We start from the raw sequence: 16,458 nt of genomic DNA, 5'->3' as shown, positions 1-16,458 counted from the left end.
ACACAGTGGGAGCTTAAGCTCTGCTTGAGATCCTCTCTCTCCCTCTCTCCTCCTTTCCCTTTGCCCCTCTCCCCCACCCCCTCTCTCAACAAACAAACAAACAAACAAACAAGCATGTAAGCTAAAATTAATGAACTGCACATTTAATAGGACTAGAGTAAAAAGCCCAGGATTTCAAAAGGTTATACTGGAACAGAGAGGCTTAAGGGGACCTATATTAGTTCTTGATTGTATAGAAAGGTCTGTCATGTGGGAGAAGGATAATTCATTCTGTGCCTCTGAGGGGAGAACCAGACCCAGGGCCCCTGTTCATAGTATGTATCTTTCATGAAAATATCCCAAATGTTTATGCATTTGTCTGCCTTACTTCCACTAACAGATCAAATTCCATGTCAGCCTTATTTACCATAGTATCCTCAGCCAGACACACTATACACATTCAGTAAATACTAACTGAATCAGTGTGCATGTTAATACAATAAATATCAGTTCCCAGCCCTTTCCCCTGTCTGTGGAATTGTTCAAATTGAAGCTAGGTTTGATGGGAATGTTCTAATGGAGATTGCTAACAGTGGAGAAAAGTGGAACCAGGAGGCATCTGTTCTGATTTTAGTATTCTGCATATAATTGAAATGATTATAAATTGCATATGCTTTTCATGTCTTGTACCTTTATTTTTTTTTTCTTTTTAACAACCCAGTAAGTACAAGTATTATTCAAAAAGGAATTCAATATGTAATTATTAGTTCATTAAATGCAATATGGTAAATTTATTTTTATGCTTATTCGCCCCTGGCAGCATTTTTGCTGAACCAACTGTACTTTAATCAAAATAGCTGCTGTCCGAGGCACATAACATCCACAGTACTTAGCTGAGACTAATAATGTTACACAATAGAGGTGTTTGTTGCAAAAATGTTCAAACTAGTATTGATGTTTGTAGAGAGCATGGATTCCATCAATAAAACATATGTAAATGATGTGGAAACCATTTTGATGTGTTCTTACCCTAAGTTATCCACAGAATGCTAGTTTATGAAACAAGAACTTTTATTCTGCCAGCATAAGAAAAGTTTATTGCCAAGTTATAATAATGGTCAGATTCTACTATAATCTGTTGGGAAGTTAATACAGATAGAAATGTTGCACTAAGTTTAAATATGTGTCAAGAATTAGTTGTTAATAAAATATTTTCTCAAAAACAGCTCTTAAGAATGGACAAAAGTAACCTGTGATGGCAGGTCTTTTAGTGAGTGCCACAACATAGTAGATGGTCTTTGGTTTCTTAGTTTGGATGTGGTGAGAAGAGTGTAGGCAGTTGTAGGCCTGCAGAACTGGACATTCTAGAGGTGCGCATTTTATTGGACTTATTTTTTTTAAGTTTATTTATTTTGGAAGAAGTGAGCAAGCGAGGGCATGAGTGGGGAAGGGGCAGAGAGACAGGGAGAAAGAGAACTCCAAGCAGGCTCCGTGCTGTCAGCACAGAGCCTGACGTGGGGCCCCATCTCATGAACCGTGAGGTCTGTGACCTGAGCCAAAATCGAGTCAAACACTCAACTGACTGAGCCATCCAGGTGCCCCAGTTGCATTTAATTTACACCTCAGTTTTTTAAAAAAATGAACAGTGACATCAGAACATACTTTTTGAACTTCTTGCTCCTATATTCAGGAATTACTTATGTGTTGGTGGTTTGTGACCCAGAATCCTGATATCAAGCATTTGTTAAAGAAGAGATTCAGACTGCTGATTCTCTGTTTTCTTTTATGGTAAAGGATTTTCTTTTCCCTCTCGCTCTTTTCTAAATAGAGGATACAGTGTAATGAAATAAGATATAGCAAAATTTATATTCTTCATGACCAGGTTTTATCATATTAAGCATTTCAGGAATGGTTTTTAATCTTTTAAGTATATATGCATGCATCTCTTTTTATTAGATAATTGGTCATGTTTATTATGACACACATCCTCTGTTTTAACTCAAACAGTGAAGTACTTCATAATACCAACACATAACTATTACATCACCATGGCCAATAAGATCAAAGAGAGGGGGAAAAGTTTTGCTCTGGCTCATTTAGGTGGCTCTTCAGAGACAGAATATTTGCTAGGTTTTCCAACTGATACCAGCCCTGGTCTCTGAGTTGGTAGACAGAGGGTAGAGACAGTTTGAAGTATCTGTTTGATTTTCTCTTGAGCTTGTTTGGGTTTCTGAAGCAAAGACCAGGACCCCTGTTAGTTAAAATCTAGTTAGATTCTTCTCAATATCACCCACCTGCTTTTCCATTAATTTCCTCTGATATGGCCTTGGCATTACATTAGATTTCAAATTATCTGTATATCTTATGAAATCATTGGGAAAATGAATGATCAGGGCTACTAGCTAAACTCCGTTTTACCAGATGTCTTCTAAATTAAATATTCAGCTGGTTGATTTTTGTTGGCTTTTTATAGAGTTGTTTAAGCATGCCATAAAATGCATTAGGATCACAAAATAAGCTAATGTTGTGTTTTAAATATGATGCTTAATTGAGGGATCCACATTTGAAAAAAAGACATCAAGTGGGAGAAGAAATAAATTAACTTATGAATGAATATCGGGTCTCTGGTTTACCGAGTCCTCTAATTGGTGCCTTCGTTTAGGATTTCTGTTTTTCAGCTATTATTTCAGTAGTCTGGAGGAAATTATTGTTCTGGAGATCTTAATTAAGATCACAAAGTTGATGGATTCCAATAAATATAGAATAATGTGAGCATATTTTTAAAGACTCTGGTCTTTAAGTTCCTGCATAGTATACCACATAACACCAAGCATACTTAGGCTTGCGATCTTATGTTTAGTGAGCAAATCAAACACTATAGTTATGTTCAGTATAATAATTTTTATTTCACTGCTGTCTGTTTGTTTTTTTAACATTTTGTTTCTGTTTTTATTATAGCTGTTTCACTCGATTCAGAGAACCTGTTTGGACTTGTCTAAAGCAATTGTACTCTATCAAAAGAGAATATGTTGTAAGTATGCCCTAAGTATACATATTGATCAGATAAACAGTGAGAAATAGGATATTTTGCCTTAATACATCATTTCATATGTTTAGGAAGTAAGACAAGGAAATTACTATTGAGGAGTGCTGTCTTTGGTCTTTAATTGGTGGGAAGGAGGGTCTCTAATAATTTTATCAGAAATTCTTTACATAGGTTGTGTATCATTCAATGTAAATAACTAGAACAAGAACTTTATATTGGGTCTTCCATGGGTAAGTACATATCATTTATTTTCCTAATTATAAAAACGTTTTCTCAGTTTTATGTTTGGGTTTTAAAAAAAATTGGTGTTGTTTATATTTGATTGCCCTGGCTCTCTCATATCCAGGTTTGTTCCTCTTAAAATGGAGAGAGAAAGCACATATAGGTAATTCCTTGACTATATTTTGACAATAGTGCTTCTTCATTAGCATTTTTTATGTTGGATATTGGATTATTGGGAAATAGGATTCTGCCTTAAAGTTATTACTCACAGAGTTATCTCTGAAATGCTAAATATCAAGTTATGTGTTAATATGTTTTAAAATGTCCATTCGTAGATGATTTAATAGTATAATTTCTATATTTCTGAGACTAGAACATGGGAAGCTTTTCTATTTCTGACTGCTGCTAGACCTCTTTCCAATAATCACAAAGTAACAATTGATGATTTTCCTTCATTAGTCTTTAATTAAGACTCTTCGGGGGAAAGTACAAAATCCTAGGACTTAGAGGCAGAATTTGATAAATTTTCTATGTTACTGTTTACTAAGTTAAGACTTCTGGACTATAGCTTCATAGTCTTGAGTTCTGAGTAAATCAAGACACAGGACATACATCCCCCACCATTTCTCTATCCCACATCCAGTTAGTCTTAAATGCTGGTTCATTTTGTTGCCTGAATAGCATTCAGTCTCCTTCCTCTCTCCATCCTCTCGCTATCTTAGTTCATGCCACCACCATCTATCACTGTCCTACTTGATTTGCTTCAGCTTCCTAAATGATCTCCTTGCCCTCTCCAGCCCATTGTCTATACCACAGTCAAAGAGCTCCCAATGGTCTAAGCTGGGACAATTTGAGTAACAAAATAAATAACAGTAGTTCTGGATTATAACCAATAAAGTAAAGTAAAGTAAATATCCATTAAGTCAGTGTGGAAATAGACAAACAGGGAAGAAGAAACAGCTCTTCCTTATAAAATAATTTCAGTTAATAAATACAGAAGGAATGAGGGAACCACAAAATCATCATTAGGCAAATACCACAGTAAGAATTGTGGCAGGCAAGGTTCACTGAAAGGTGGCACAATTAATGGGCGAAAGTTTGAGGAGAAACTGGATATTTTCACAGTGTCATGTATTTCCTTCCAAGATTTTTAATAATTACAAAAGAAAGAAATCATAATTTTACAGTGGAGAAACCCAGTAGACACCACCTGAATCAAGTGATCCAGATTGATACCAGTAGTGACAATGTGTTGTTAGTATCATGTAGCCCTGGTATCATGCACTAAGAAGGCCACTCCACCTGTGTGGTTTCCTTCCCCAAAATCTGTAACCCCAGTCTAATTGTGAGAAATAAGACAAATCCACGTTGAGAGACATTCTACAAAATATCTAACCAGTACTCTTAAAGGGGATGAAGGTCATGAAAGACAAGAAAGGCTGAGGAACTGTCACAGATTGAAGGAGACTAAGGAATCTCGATAACTCAGTTCAAGGTCGGATCCTGGATTAGATCCTAGAAGAAAAAGGACATTCATGGGAAAACTAGTAAAATTCAAATAAAGTTGTGGTTTAGTTGATAGTACTCTACCAATGTTAATTTCCTAGTTTTGAAAATTATACCATGATTATGTAAGATACTAATGTTAGGAGAAGCTGAAAAGGGTATACAGGAACTCTGTTCTATTTACAGTCTAAGCCTAAAATTATTGCAAGATAAAAAGCTTTAAAAATGTACATTGAATCAAGATCCAGACTTCCATACCATAGTCTATGAATTCCTACATGATCTGGCCCAGCTCACCTCTTTAGCCACCATGCTACCTGAGGCCTTTTACTCTCACTATTTCCTATGTCTGGAATGTTCCTGCCCTAATTATCTTAAGAGTGGCTCCTTCTTGGGTGTTGGGTGGGGGGATGGGCTAAATGGGTAATGGGTACTAAGGAGGGCACTTGTTGGGATGAGCACTGGGTATAATATGTAGGTGATGAATCATTAAATTCTACTCCTGAAACCATAATTACACTATATGTTAACTAACTTGGATTTAAAAAAAAAAAAAAAAGAGTGGCCCCCTTCTTGCCATTCAGAGCCCAGCTTAGTGGTCACCTGCTCAGAGAGGCTTTTCCTGATCACCCAGCCCAAAGCAGCTTCTCTTACTCCCCTCTTCTTACTGCTCTATCTGGTATTTTTCTTTTTGGGTTTTGTATTTGTGAGTACGTTTTTTTTTATTTTCTGTCTCCTGCCACATGAACAAAAGCTCCATAAGAGCAGGGACCTTGTGTGTCTTGTCTGTCTCTCTATTCCCAGTGGCAAGAACAGTGCCTAGTATGTATTAGATCATCCATAAATCTGTGCTGAGTGAATTAATGCTGCCAATCTAATTGGTTTTAGTTCCCTTTTTAGGAAACATCTGAAAATCTAATCAGCAATTAAATATTAATAGGGTTTTTTTGTGTGTGTCTGAATTCTTAAGTCCTGGTTAAGTTAAACCTTGTAAGTGGAAACTGGCGAGTTATCTGATACCTGTGTTGCACCTGAATTTTAAAGCTCCCTAAATTAATTTCAGTATTTGAATTTTAAAATTAAAATTAAGAAATGGGCATCCCTTCTTGGAAAATAATAGTCATCACTAAGTAATCCAAGCTGGAGTCTGATGAGGCTCAAACGTTTTCTACCTCCCTCTGAACAACACTGCCAATTAATTAGAGTCCAGCTCTTGAAACCATTTCCCACCCTAGATTTAGTCCTCAAGTGCATAAAATAACAAAAAGTAATTTTTCAAATGCTTCAACCTGCTGAGGTTTATTCAGGAAAGAGTACATTTCACCAACTGTGTAATTGTGTAGGTGCCATGAATGGTTTCTTCCTAGCCTTAAGCTAAATATGTTCATTTATATGTGACTTGAGACTTCAAGGTAAAAAAAAAAAAAAAAAAGGTGACAGTAGCCTCGTGCTATTAGGAACAAAAATGTGAAGTTGCTCTCCGTAGGGACATATTCGTTGTGGAATCGAGTCCCGTATCAGTAAGTAGAGAGAAGGAATAGAAGGTAATATAAAACAACAAAACTTCTTATAATTAGGGGTTTTTTTTAAGCTACATAGAATCATGGCTAAGCATTTAAAATGAAATAAAGTGGGATAGGAAGTGGTGAGGAAAAATAAAGTGAAATAAAGTATGTGAGGATAATAAGGCAAAAATTATAGTTAATTTAATTTTACGAGCACTTAATAGTACCCTGTATAAGATGTTATGCTCACCCTGGGGAGTCCATAGTTGGATGAGGTCCCTGTCCTGAGAAGGTTAGAGTGTCAAGATATAGAAGACACACTCCCGACCCCAACAACCTAATACCAGAAGCCAAGAGGGCGCTGCTGTCACAGAGAAACAGGGATCAACTACTTCATAGGGAAGTAGTCTTTGAGCAGACTTTGACTCAATGTGATTCTTGAGGGGCAGAGAGGAAGGAGGATAGTCATTTATTTCTCAGGAAGAATGGATTCCAGAAACGTCTTCCTCTGGAAAGTTTCATGTGAACTACAGTCACAGATTAATAAGGAAGCAGTAACAAGTGTAACCTTCACCTTTGGATTTGTGTTTCCTGGCTAATGCTCTCATTGGAGTGGTTGTGTCAGGAATGGGGTGCATTCTGAAGGAATTCTGGATTGTTTATGAAAATAGACAAGAATCCTAGTAGCATTCAAAAAACATTTTTAGAGACACATGATGTGTAAATGCATAAATAAGTAAATGTGAAATCAGAGTAGTGGTCAAAGTCAGTCCATAGAAGGGCTATATTTTGAAAAGAAAACATTTAGGAAGCTCAGTGTCATTCTTTGCTCAGCTGTTGGTAAATGTGGATTTGGGACCAGTGGCTGTGTAACAGCCCACTATTCCATTGTTTGGATACACACTAGTTTATAAATCAGTCCCCAGGGTAGAGAAAGAAAGTGTTTTGCTGCTATAAATATTGATGTTTTGGTTACTTTTCTGTCTGCAGCTTTGTGCCCATTTCACTAAATCCTTGGAAAGTGCTAACAGTAGAAGTGCAATGTCAAAAGATACATAGAATTCTGTGACATGTTATGTTTACTGTCAAATGAATCTGCAGAAAGCTGTACCAATAACTGTCTCACCAGCAGTGTCATCTGAGGTTGTCTTTAAAAATGAGGCCAAGATTAGACATGACCAATTCATGGTTCCAGCTCTGCATTTAAAAACCCCACTGAGACTTCAACCCAATTACCTGCCCACCCTTGATCCCCACTCCCACTTCCAACCAAAAACTCATGTCATGAATAAGGTATGGAATTGCTTTGCAATCAAGTAGAATGTACCTCAGAAAGCAGAGATCAAAAAGCCAGTGAGAGAGAATAAGCAGAGGAAACCGGCCCTATATTATAGGCAGCCACAAAAGATTCCCACAGTCATACTTGACAAACCCAACTTTCTTTATTTCAGCTCGAAGCGGCACATTATCGGCTCGCTTTTCAGTGCAGAGGTCATTTTCTGGTTCTGATTACAGGGCACCAAACCCACTGACAGATGTACTCAAGTGAATTTGATCTCTCCTTTTGCAAATGGAGGGACAGCATGAAAGTTAAATGGTGGTGGGGGGAGGGCTTACCTTGTAGCTTGCCACGTGGATTTAATTTCATCCCGTCTTTCCCTCTAAAAGAGAGAGGAACTTGTGGTGGGTCTCTCCTCTCTGTAATAAAAATGCTCATTGTTCATGGCTCCTTTTGGTCTTTTCTTCATCAGTCTTGTCTCAAGAAGAAAACGAACTGGGAAAATTTCTCCGATCCCAAGGCTTCCAAGACAAAACCAGAGCAGGAAAGATGATGCAAGCAACGGGAAAGGCCCTCTGCTTTTCTTCCCAGCAAAGGTGTGTGGCCTTCACTGGGGTTCCACTGGGGGGTCAGCAGAGAATCTGGCGTCTACCCAGCCATGGAGGGGACTCTCCTGTTCTTTAGAAGTCTCTCCCCTGAGACTGAGGAGCTACTCTGTTCTCAGTTATTAGTCTGTATTTAACTCTCTGATTAAGATAACATGTATGATTTTTTTCCCTTCCTATTAATTTTTAAGTTTTTCTTTTTTTTTCATATTTCTTCTGGTCTGTAGGGAGCGTTTCATTTGGCAATCACTCTGAGTGCTGCCTAGGCTTATGTTTGACCTTCAGCATTGCCCATAGCAGTTAGGCTGATCCCCTTCTAGCCTCTGATTAAAGCAGGAGCCTAATGAGACCAGGTGGAAGTGTTCCCTGTCTGCTCTCTGTAGGCCAATTAACTTTGGAGAGGTGGTGGTCATGATTCCCGGACCCATTCTGCTCAGACCCTGGACCAGCAACATCAGCAGTATCCCCTAGAAGCTTGTTAGAAATGCAGAATTTAGGCCCCATCTCACAACTGCTGAACCCAAATCTGCATTTTAACAAGATCTTCCCAGTTGATTTTGATTCAGCACATTTAAGTTTGAGAAGCTCTGGTAGAGAGGAAATTGTGGCAGAGAAGTGACATTTTTTTTAACACTCTCATGACTCATTTTATGGTTGGTGTAGAATAAGCAGGAGCCCCCACATACAGTTGCATTTAGTGCCTGAGGAAAGTGACACTCCTTCTCCATTCCTCTTCCTCCAGTCACTAATTAGCCTAAACATGTCACTTACTAATATTAGGCAAGATTATACCTACATAAGACATGTAGGTAGTTTCCAAAAATTTTCAGGTTACAAACATTTTGCTTCCTCCAATTGTCCAAAATTTTCTTCTCTTAATTTCTTCTTCTTTCGGTCCCTGTGGGCCAAGAGCAGGCCATCAGCCTGTTACACAAGTTTCAATGAAAACCTGGAAAAGGTGGGGTGGAAGGAAGAGACCAACTGTGTCAGTTTCCCGTGGTCCTACTCCTGGGCACGTTGGTTCTCCCTAATAACATCTGGACCCTGACTTTGTGGGCAGTGCCAACTTTCATAGTTGAATGAAGCTATGTCTAATAGTTCTGCACTTGTTTTCCAAGAAAAGCGTTTGTTTATAATTTTCAGTTGTACCTTTTAATCAATCTTATTTATAATAGTTTTTCCTTGTAAAAATACTACTGAAAAAATTTAAGAGTCAAGTCCAAAGGAGAAAATTAAAAAGCAATTAAAAATTTCCTAATACAGATGACCCACATGTAATGCTTTGATAGGTATTTTCTATGCATATATACTTTCCCCAGCCTTACCAAGATAATTGGTTCTCAATAAATCTTTCAAAGAGTAAATTCTCATGTGTTAAACATATCACTAATTTCAGTGGGAAAAATTCTTATACATACCTGTATGCCAAGTTGTACATCAGCTTATGGGAAACAAAGCCAAATCCCTGGACACAATCACTGTAAGAGTTGCCATTACTGATCACATAATTACTTTATAACATGGCTATCCAGTTACACCGTTTCAGAGTTGTGTACCAAATTATCTCCCAGAACACACATGTGGTGCCTTAAGTTTATATAATCTAACCTTTGGATATAAACAAAAACAGTAAAAGAAATCAACAGAAACAATGCAAACAGTACTTAAAAGTATCACCACTATAAACTAGCAAACTGCACTGTATCTATAATTAATGCAGCTTGGACAACTTTAAAATTTGGAAGGTGACCTCCTGCAAGGTGGCCCTGGTTTCACAGCACTTAGCTGCTGACCGGGCACATGACATCCACACCAGTCCTCCTAAATATGAACAAAATAGAGGATGACATAAAACTCTGACAAAGTTGAATTTTCAGATCTTGAATGGATGTAATTTGAAATATGCTGGGATATATTTGTAATAGAAACAGTGTCACACCAGACAGTTTTTTTGGAGTACTGCTTGCTGATCACTTAGCAAATTGATTTTTTGATCAAATAGCCATAACACCTTTTGTTCTCCATGTATACATTTTAAAAAACAACTATAGCATAGTGTTCCAGGGCATTCCACAATACGCTTAACCTGAGCCCTTCTTTTTATTACTTGGGTCACTTCCACATTTTCCTGCTAAATGATAAATGTCTTTGGAGTAGACCTTTATTTAGGCAGTTTATTAATTATTCCCCTTGTGTAGGTTTTCATCAATGAAGATGTGTACCAGTCTTCCACTAAAGCTTGGTATTTCTGGTTATTGAGTTTTTCCTTGGTCTAGACTCAGTCCTTGGTACCACAAATGAACAGGTTTTCACCTTTCTAATCTTGTGCGAAGCAAGTTACAGAAAAAAATGGAAGTGATTTTGTATGCTTTTTTCTTTCCTTCAAGATCTTAACATCTATCATCATGTCATTACCTCTTCAAAGGTTTCTGTCTAACTTTACAACAGTCAAAGAAATTAAGAATATTTTATTCATAAGACTCTTTTTCAGCCAGTTTAGGGAAATTGGCAAGGTCCAAGGGAAGAGAAGAAGGAGTCCAGAAATGAACAGGATTCTTAGGTGGACAGCTGAGGACTCTTTCTCTCTTTAAATAGAAGTCTCCAGTTTTATAAACTTTCACACCAGCATTTGTTTTACTGACTTATTTGATAGTCATTGCTACAACTGTGCATTCAATTTGATGAAAGGTGGGTATTAAATTTAATCCAATGGTGATAAAGGACAAGCTTACTTTATGGCACCATAATATGTCTTTGAAAACCACCTGCAACACTTTGGTAGGATGATATGAGCAAACTACTTTTAGAGAAGTGCTGACTATTTAAAAACAATGCTTTACAGAAAAGAGGAAAACTGGAGAAAATAATAAAGGGTTTTTTTCTTAAACAGTTTATTGGCCCATCTGTAATCTTCCCGTGCTCTACACATGTGAGGCACTGCAGAAGCTGGTGGAGATGCCACGCGCTGACTTCAGCTCACTAACACCACTGTTCCCTTCCGCTAAATAAGTTTGCATTTCAGTTGAGATGTAATTCTTCATCTTATTTTTATGTTTTGAACCTGTGCCCTGCAAGTTCATGCAGACAACTGTATCTTAAGAGTGTAATTCATGTAATGTTACTCATCTTGGGTAGGAAGATGGGAGAAGCAGTATTTCCCTCCCCTGTAAAATATTGCATCCAAAGTTTGATATGCCTCAAACATTTTTTTTTACTTAATAAATGATGATATGTTACAACTAATAATTATTTTCTATCCACTTCATTGTATGGCGTACATTCATTTATGGTAGAGTCCTTAAGTTTTGTTTCTTTATAAGGCTCAATCCTATAACCTGTCTGAATGTACCTAACACAGTAGATCCACAGTGCTTCTCTCCCTTCCTAGACCATTTAAAAATTCTTCTGTTCATGCTTTATTCTCTGTGACTGTGGGAGCAGAACTCCTAGCATTTGGAGAGTAATCTAACAATGACGTAGCCAGGGAGACCCTAGTCAAATACAAGTCCACTCCTTCTCAAAGAGCCAGGCTTCAGAGGAGCAGAAGCAGGGAATGCCAAGAATAGAGATGGGAAATGGTTATGCCTTGACCCTTCTCCATGAACGCAGGATTGGTTCCAACTCCAGACAGGTATTCTTTGCCCAGGCATGAAACCACCCCCAACAGTACTGTTGGAAACCCTTCCCAATGGTACATTCAAGTAACAGTTATCTAAGGAATGAGTACATGGGTAATCATTTCTGGTGAACTCATCAGTTCATACGTTTCAATTATAATCCATCAAATATTTCTGCAGCATTGTCTATATTCTAGGCACTGTTCCCCGCCTGGTTTCAAGATTATGGCTTTATCCTCTTGTCTAGGTTGGCCTTGCGAAATCCATTGTGTCGATTTCACCAAGAAGTGGAGACTTTTCGGCACCGGGCCATCTCCGACACTTGGCTGACGGTGAATCGCATGGAGCAGTGCCGGACTGAATACAGAGGGGCATTATTATGGATGAAGGATGTGTCACAGGAGCTTGATCCAGACCTCTACAAGCAAATGGAGAAGTTCAGGAAGGTAGGATATTTTATGAAGGTTACCAAGAGGGGTACCTGCTGAAAGGTAATGAGGTGTGATTTGAATCACTCTAGTGAAGAAGACATAACTCAAAAGCACCAAGGATGCAATTAATCATCACCAGTGTCTTTTTATGTGACAGAATACCAATTAATGTGATATATAATTCTCTAAGGGTAAGATAGAAGAGACAGCTGGAAATTGCTGGGATTTAGTAACTAGTTCTAATTGAAGTCGGATTTTCATATAATGTACACTTTTTGTAAGGTTGTCACTTTAAAATGCTTTTTCATGCATAACTAAAAATCAAGATTAGATCAAATGAAAGTGGGAAGTGAGGACAGGCTATTGGAGAAATCTTTTTTAATTGCTAATGAGTATTAAAATTAATAGAATAATAATGTTCCTTTGTTTTGTGAAGTGGTTGGGAAGCAGTGGGGTTTGGTTGTGGGATTAACTAATGTGGCATCTGCAATAGACCACTTCAGAAATTTGTCTGAGGATAATAGATTGCTGAGGAGGTGGGTATGCTCTTAAATTTCCCTGAAATAACTGGTGAGTAGCAGAAGAACAATATTTCCTTGTTTTTTTAATTCTCTTGCGTCAATTTAGCTGTTTGGAGATTTGGCCATACGAAGACATATCCTACCACTAGGTGGCAGTCATATACTGAGTATTTATGAATATGCAGTGACTGTTGTGTACAGTCTTGGTAGTTCTTTGTTTGGTTGATTTGGATGTATTTCAGGATGTGAAAGAAAAAAAAATCAAGCAAATGTTAGGTTTGACATAATATTGTGTCAATTATCTTACTCATTTCAAATGATCCATTTGTAATTAGTGATGTTGCTTAAAATCCCAAGATTTCTTTTTAGGTACATCATGTGGAGTTGTAAATGGGAAACCCTGCTAGTGCATAGGAGGTTGTGTGTGTGTGTGTCTGTGTGTCTGTGTGTCTGTGTGATGGGGGAAAGGAGGGACCTTCTGTTGCTTAAGAATAGGGTCACCAATTCTTGGCTTAGTATTAGATTGATACAAATTCTTTTAAAAGCCAAATTTTATTTTCGTTTACAATTTGGAATCCCTCTCTATGAAGGGACTCGGAGTTTATTTTCTGATTATAGATAACCTTAATGTAGTAGCAGCATCTAAATTCTTGGCAAGACAGATTTCTGAATTCATGGAAAATATGAACTGAAAAGGCATGAACTAGTAAAACTCACTCATTCTATAAATGGGAAAATCAAGGCCCAGCCTACATGAGAAATTTCCTGACTTTCTAATCAGGCCAGTAATTTGGTTTGTCTTTGACACTTTATTCGGGGGTTGGAGGAGGATGGAGTAGAGAAGTTCAAACAAACAAACAAGACCGTACTTGCAGGCAATAGTGCCAGTCATTTTATATTTACTATTTCCTTTCAGCCTCACAATAATCAAGATACAAATTTAATTTTATAGATGAAGAAAGTGATACCTAGGTTAAGTAACAAGTCCAAGGTCAGACAAGGAAATGAAAGTCAGAATCTTAGAAAATAGGCATAATTTTTTTCCTTAAGAGGAAAAAAAAAAGTTGAAGAACATATCTAAAATTGACAGTCATTTTCATAGTAATACCTGTCTGTGATTTATTTATCCAACAAACATTTATTGAATGCCTTTTTTTGTGCCGTGTAATAAAAATAAACATACACTTACTCTGGAAGGCAGAATTTCACGTGGAATTGTGTTTATTTGGTTTTGTTTTGGAGGGTGGTTACTAGCTGTGTTAGGATGAAATAAGAACCAAGCTCTTCGTCATTTGGGTCGAATGTTGAAACACTACCCACTCTTTAGTGTCATCAATCTGTTGATTTTGGAAAATATGGTTTAAAAAAATTTTTTGCTATGCAGAAGTAGCTGAAGCAGTGCCTTACTCTACAATCCCATGTGCCCTGGATTTAATTTAATAGCTGAACATGGTGTACTTTGAATTTAGGGAAATAATTTTTTTTAAAGAAGTCTGTATTCAAGTGGATATTTGATTAGGCAGGACTGTCCATGAGGACAGGGACCAGATTTGTCTTTTCACTGGCCAGCACCTGGCCCCCAAGTTAGCACTCGTATCAGATGGTCAGATTCCAGCCATTGAGCTTGAAGTTCCAGACTCTGTTTCTCAGATGGATAGGGATTCCCACCACCCACACCTGGAATTGACATACGGTTTTGTAGGTAAGAAGTAACATTATTATTTTGTGGCTTGCCGCTTTCTTTGGAATGGATTTAAATTGTGGAATGTGCTGTTTGCTTGGAGTTTATAACATGAAATTTAACTGTGAGCAAGCTTTAGTGTTTTGTCCCAGCGGGATTCCATTTTAAACAGTCTCCATTTATCTCTCAGAAACATGCTACTGAAACACTTTTCTGTATCCTCTGGGAGAGGGGTCTGGCTGTGGGTGGCTTCTTAGGTGCCACTGTGGGAAGGAGAATTTCAGTCTCTGCAGAGCCAGCTGTCACCTTCATATTTCAACTGATGAATCCTGAACGAAAAGTGGTATTTTTCAGTAAAGTCAGTTCTTTGGGTTCACACTTTCTGAGGAGACAGAATTCTAATTCATCTTCACAGATGTGATCCCCTGAATTGCAATCTTTAGTATGCATTCATTCATTTATTCTTTCATCCAGCAAATGATATGGAAACCCCACTGCATGGTAGGCCAGATGCAGAAATGTATAGTAGTGAATAAGTAGACATGATCACTGCCCTCCTGTCACATGTAGTCACTTGGGGATCAAGCAAGTAAACTTGATGCAGTATGATGAACCATTGTCTGTGGTAGCACATGGTATCATGGGAACACATAGGAGGGGCTTCTCAAAGAAGCATAACCACCTCTGTGTTCTCACTAGCTCACCCAGAAAATATAGAGAAGGGGTTGGAAGGACCCAAGCCTTGAGGCTGGGAGAGCTGCTTGGGAGGCTCTTGTACAAATCTAGGTGAGACATGGGGTGCCACAGAACCAAGATGCACGTAGACCAGGGAAATATATGTTCTGCCTTCTCCTACACTCCACAGTAGCAGCACTTTAATTACAGAGTCTTCTGTCTTCTTAGAAATGTGCAGAATAAGTATAAATAAATAAATAGCAAGATCAAGTGGACTTTCCCTTCCAACCAAAGCTTTTCTCACAGTATTTTCAAAGTGCTAAGAAACTTTTAAATAACACACCGTGAGCATGACCAAAACGATGAATGAAAAACTTAAAATTAAACAAAGCAAATAATCTGTTTTCATTCTGGCAACCTTTGAAGCACATAGGCCTGATGACAGATCTCTCAGCAGCAACACTAATAAGCATTTATTAAGTGCCTATATTTGGGGATGGAAATACAAAGAGGTGGAAAAGCTTGATCCCAGCCCTCAAGAAGGACCCTGCTAGTCATCTGTTCCTTGTCAAAATTACCGTGATAAACAAGACACCTGGAGAGTGTGGCCATATGTAGTTATTCTCCTAAAGACCAAATAATAGGAAATGGTGGATGAATTTAAATGTGCAGGGCTGGATGACTGTGAGCAGTAGGAAGCCCCTCCTGACAGTGTGATTCACCCCAGGAGGGAAATGGACGGGAGACTACACCACAAAGTATTTTATGAGCAGTTACAACGTGTGATATATGTGCCCTTTGAAGGCAGAGTAAAAGGGTATGATTTAAAAATAGAAGTCAGCTCCTTGTAGCAGATTACATCAGCTTAAGTTGTGAGCTCACAGAAGAGCTTTTGCAGCCTGATGCCCTTGAGAGAGTCCTCCTGTGGTCAATTAAATGTCTTGTTTTTCTTGAAAGTCAGAAATGGGATGGAGGGTAATTATTCTAAATGGAATAAAAGCCGTGTTAGGTGTAAGAAAATAGTTCTGAATCCTCTAAAGAGATAATATGGAAATGTATACGTGGGCATTTGTTATGAGTCAGAGTCCTTATAGACAAGGACAAGGGAACCAGCGTTTTAATGAGGGCCATTTATTAAATGGCTTAATGAAATCCTACAGCATTTGTCTAGGGTTTCATCACCATAATTCAAAAGGGTATCTAAAACATATTGTAGGAAATATGAATGATACACACTGGCATTCTTGGGCTTGTGTCTTTTTAAAATTGTGTTAGATTTTGGAGAGCTGTTAATTTACTAAAGTCCCATTATCAAAGGATATGTTACTGTGAGAAGGTTTCTTAACAAATGGCTTAATAGGTGGGACCTCGCTGGGGTCATCAGCCCATGG

The 16,458-nt window shown here is 38.0% G+C and overlaps 1 protein-coding gene across 24 annotated transcripts in view; it reads left to right on the top strand.

Annotated features, from left to right (window-relative positions):
• ICA1 (islet cell autoantigen 1) overlaps nt 1-16,458 on the top strand; it is a 148,724-nt gene that overhangs the window by 26,244 nt on the left and 106,022 nt on the right. For all 24 annotated transcript variants that reach the window (XR_006197102.1, XR_006197087.1, XM_042918575.1 and 21 more), the window contains 3 exons: nt 2,938-3,010; nt 8,010-8,133; nt 12,007-12,205. Coding sequence is in view for 22 of the 24 variants with exons in the window: in XM_042918575.1 (XP_042774509.1) it covers nt 2,938-3,010; nt 8,010-8,133; nt 12,007-12,205 (396 nt within the window). In the remaining 2 variants the exon portion in view is untranslated. The remainder of the gene's footprint in view (nt 1-2,937; nt 3,011-8,009; nt 8,134-12,006; nt 12,206-16,458) is intronic.

This window comes from Panthera leo, chromosome A2 (genome assembly GCF_018350215.1).
Source record: "Panthera leo isolate Ple1 chromosome A2, P.leo_Ple1_pat1.1, whole genome shotgun sequence".
In the NCBI taxonomy this organism is placed as follows: Eukaryota; Metazoa; Chordata; class Mammalia; order Carnivora; family Felidae; genus Panthera; species Panthera leo.
The sequence above is the reverse complement of the archived record's forward strand: the minus strand, read 5'-3'. Positions and strand labels throughout refer to the sequence as shown.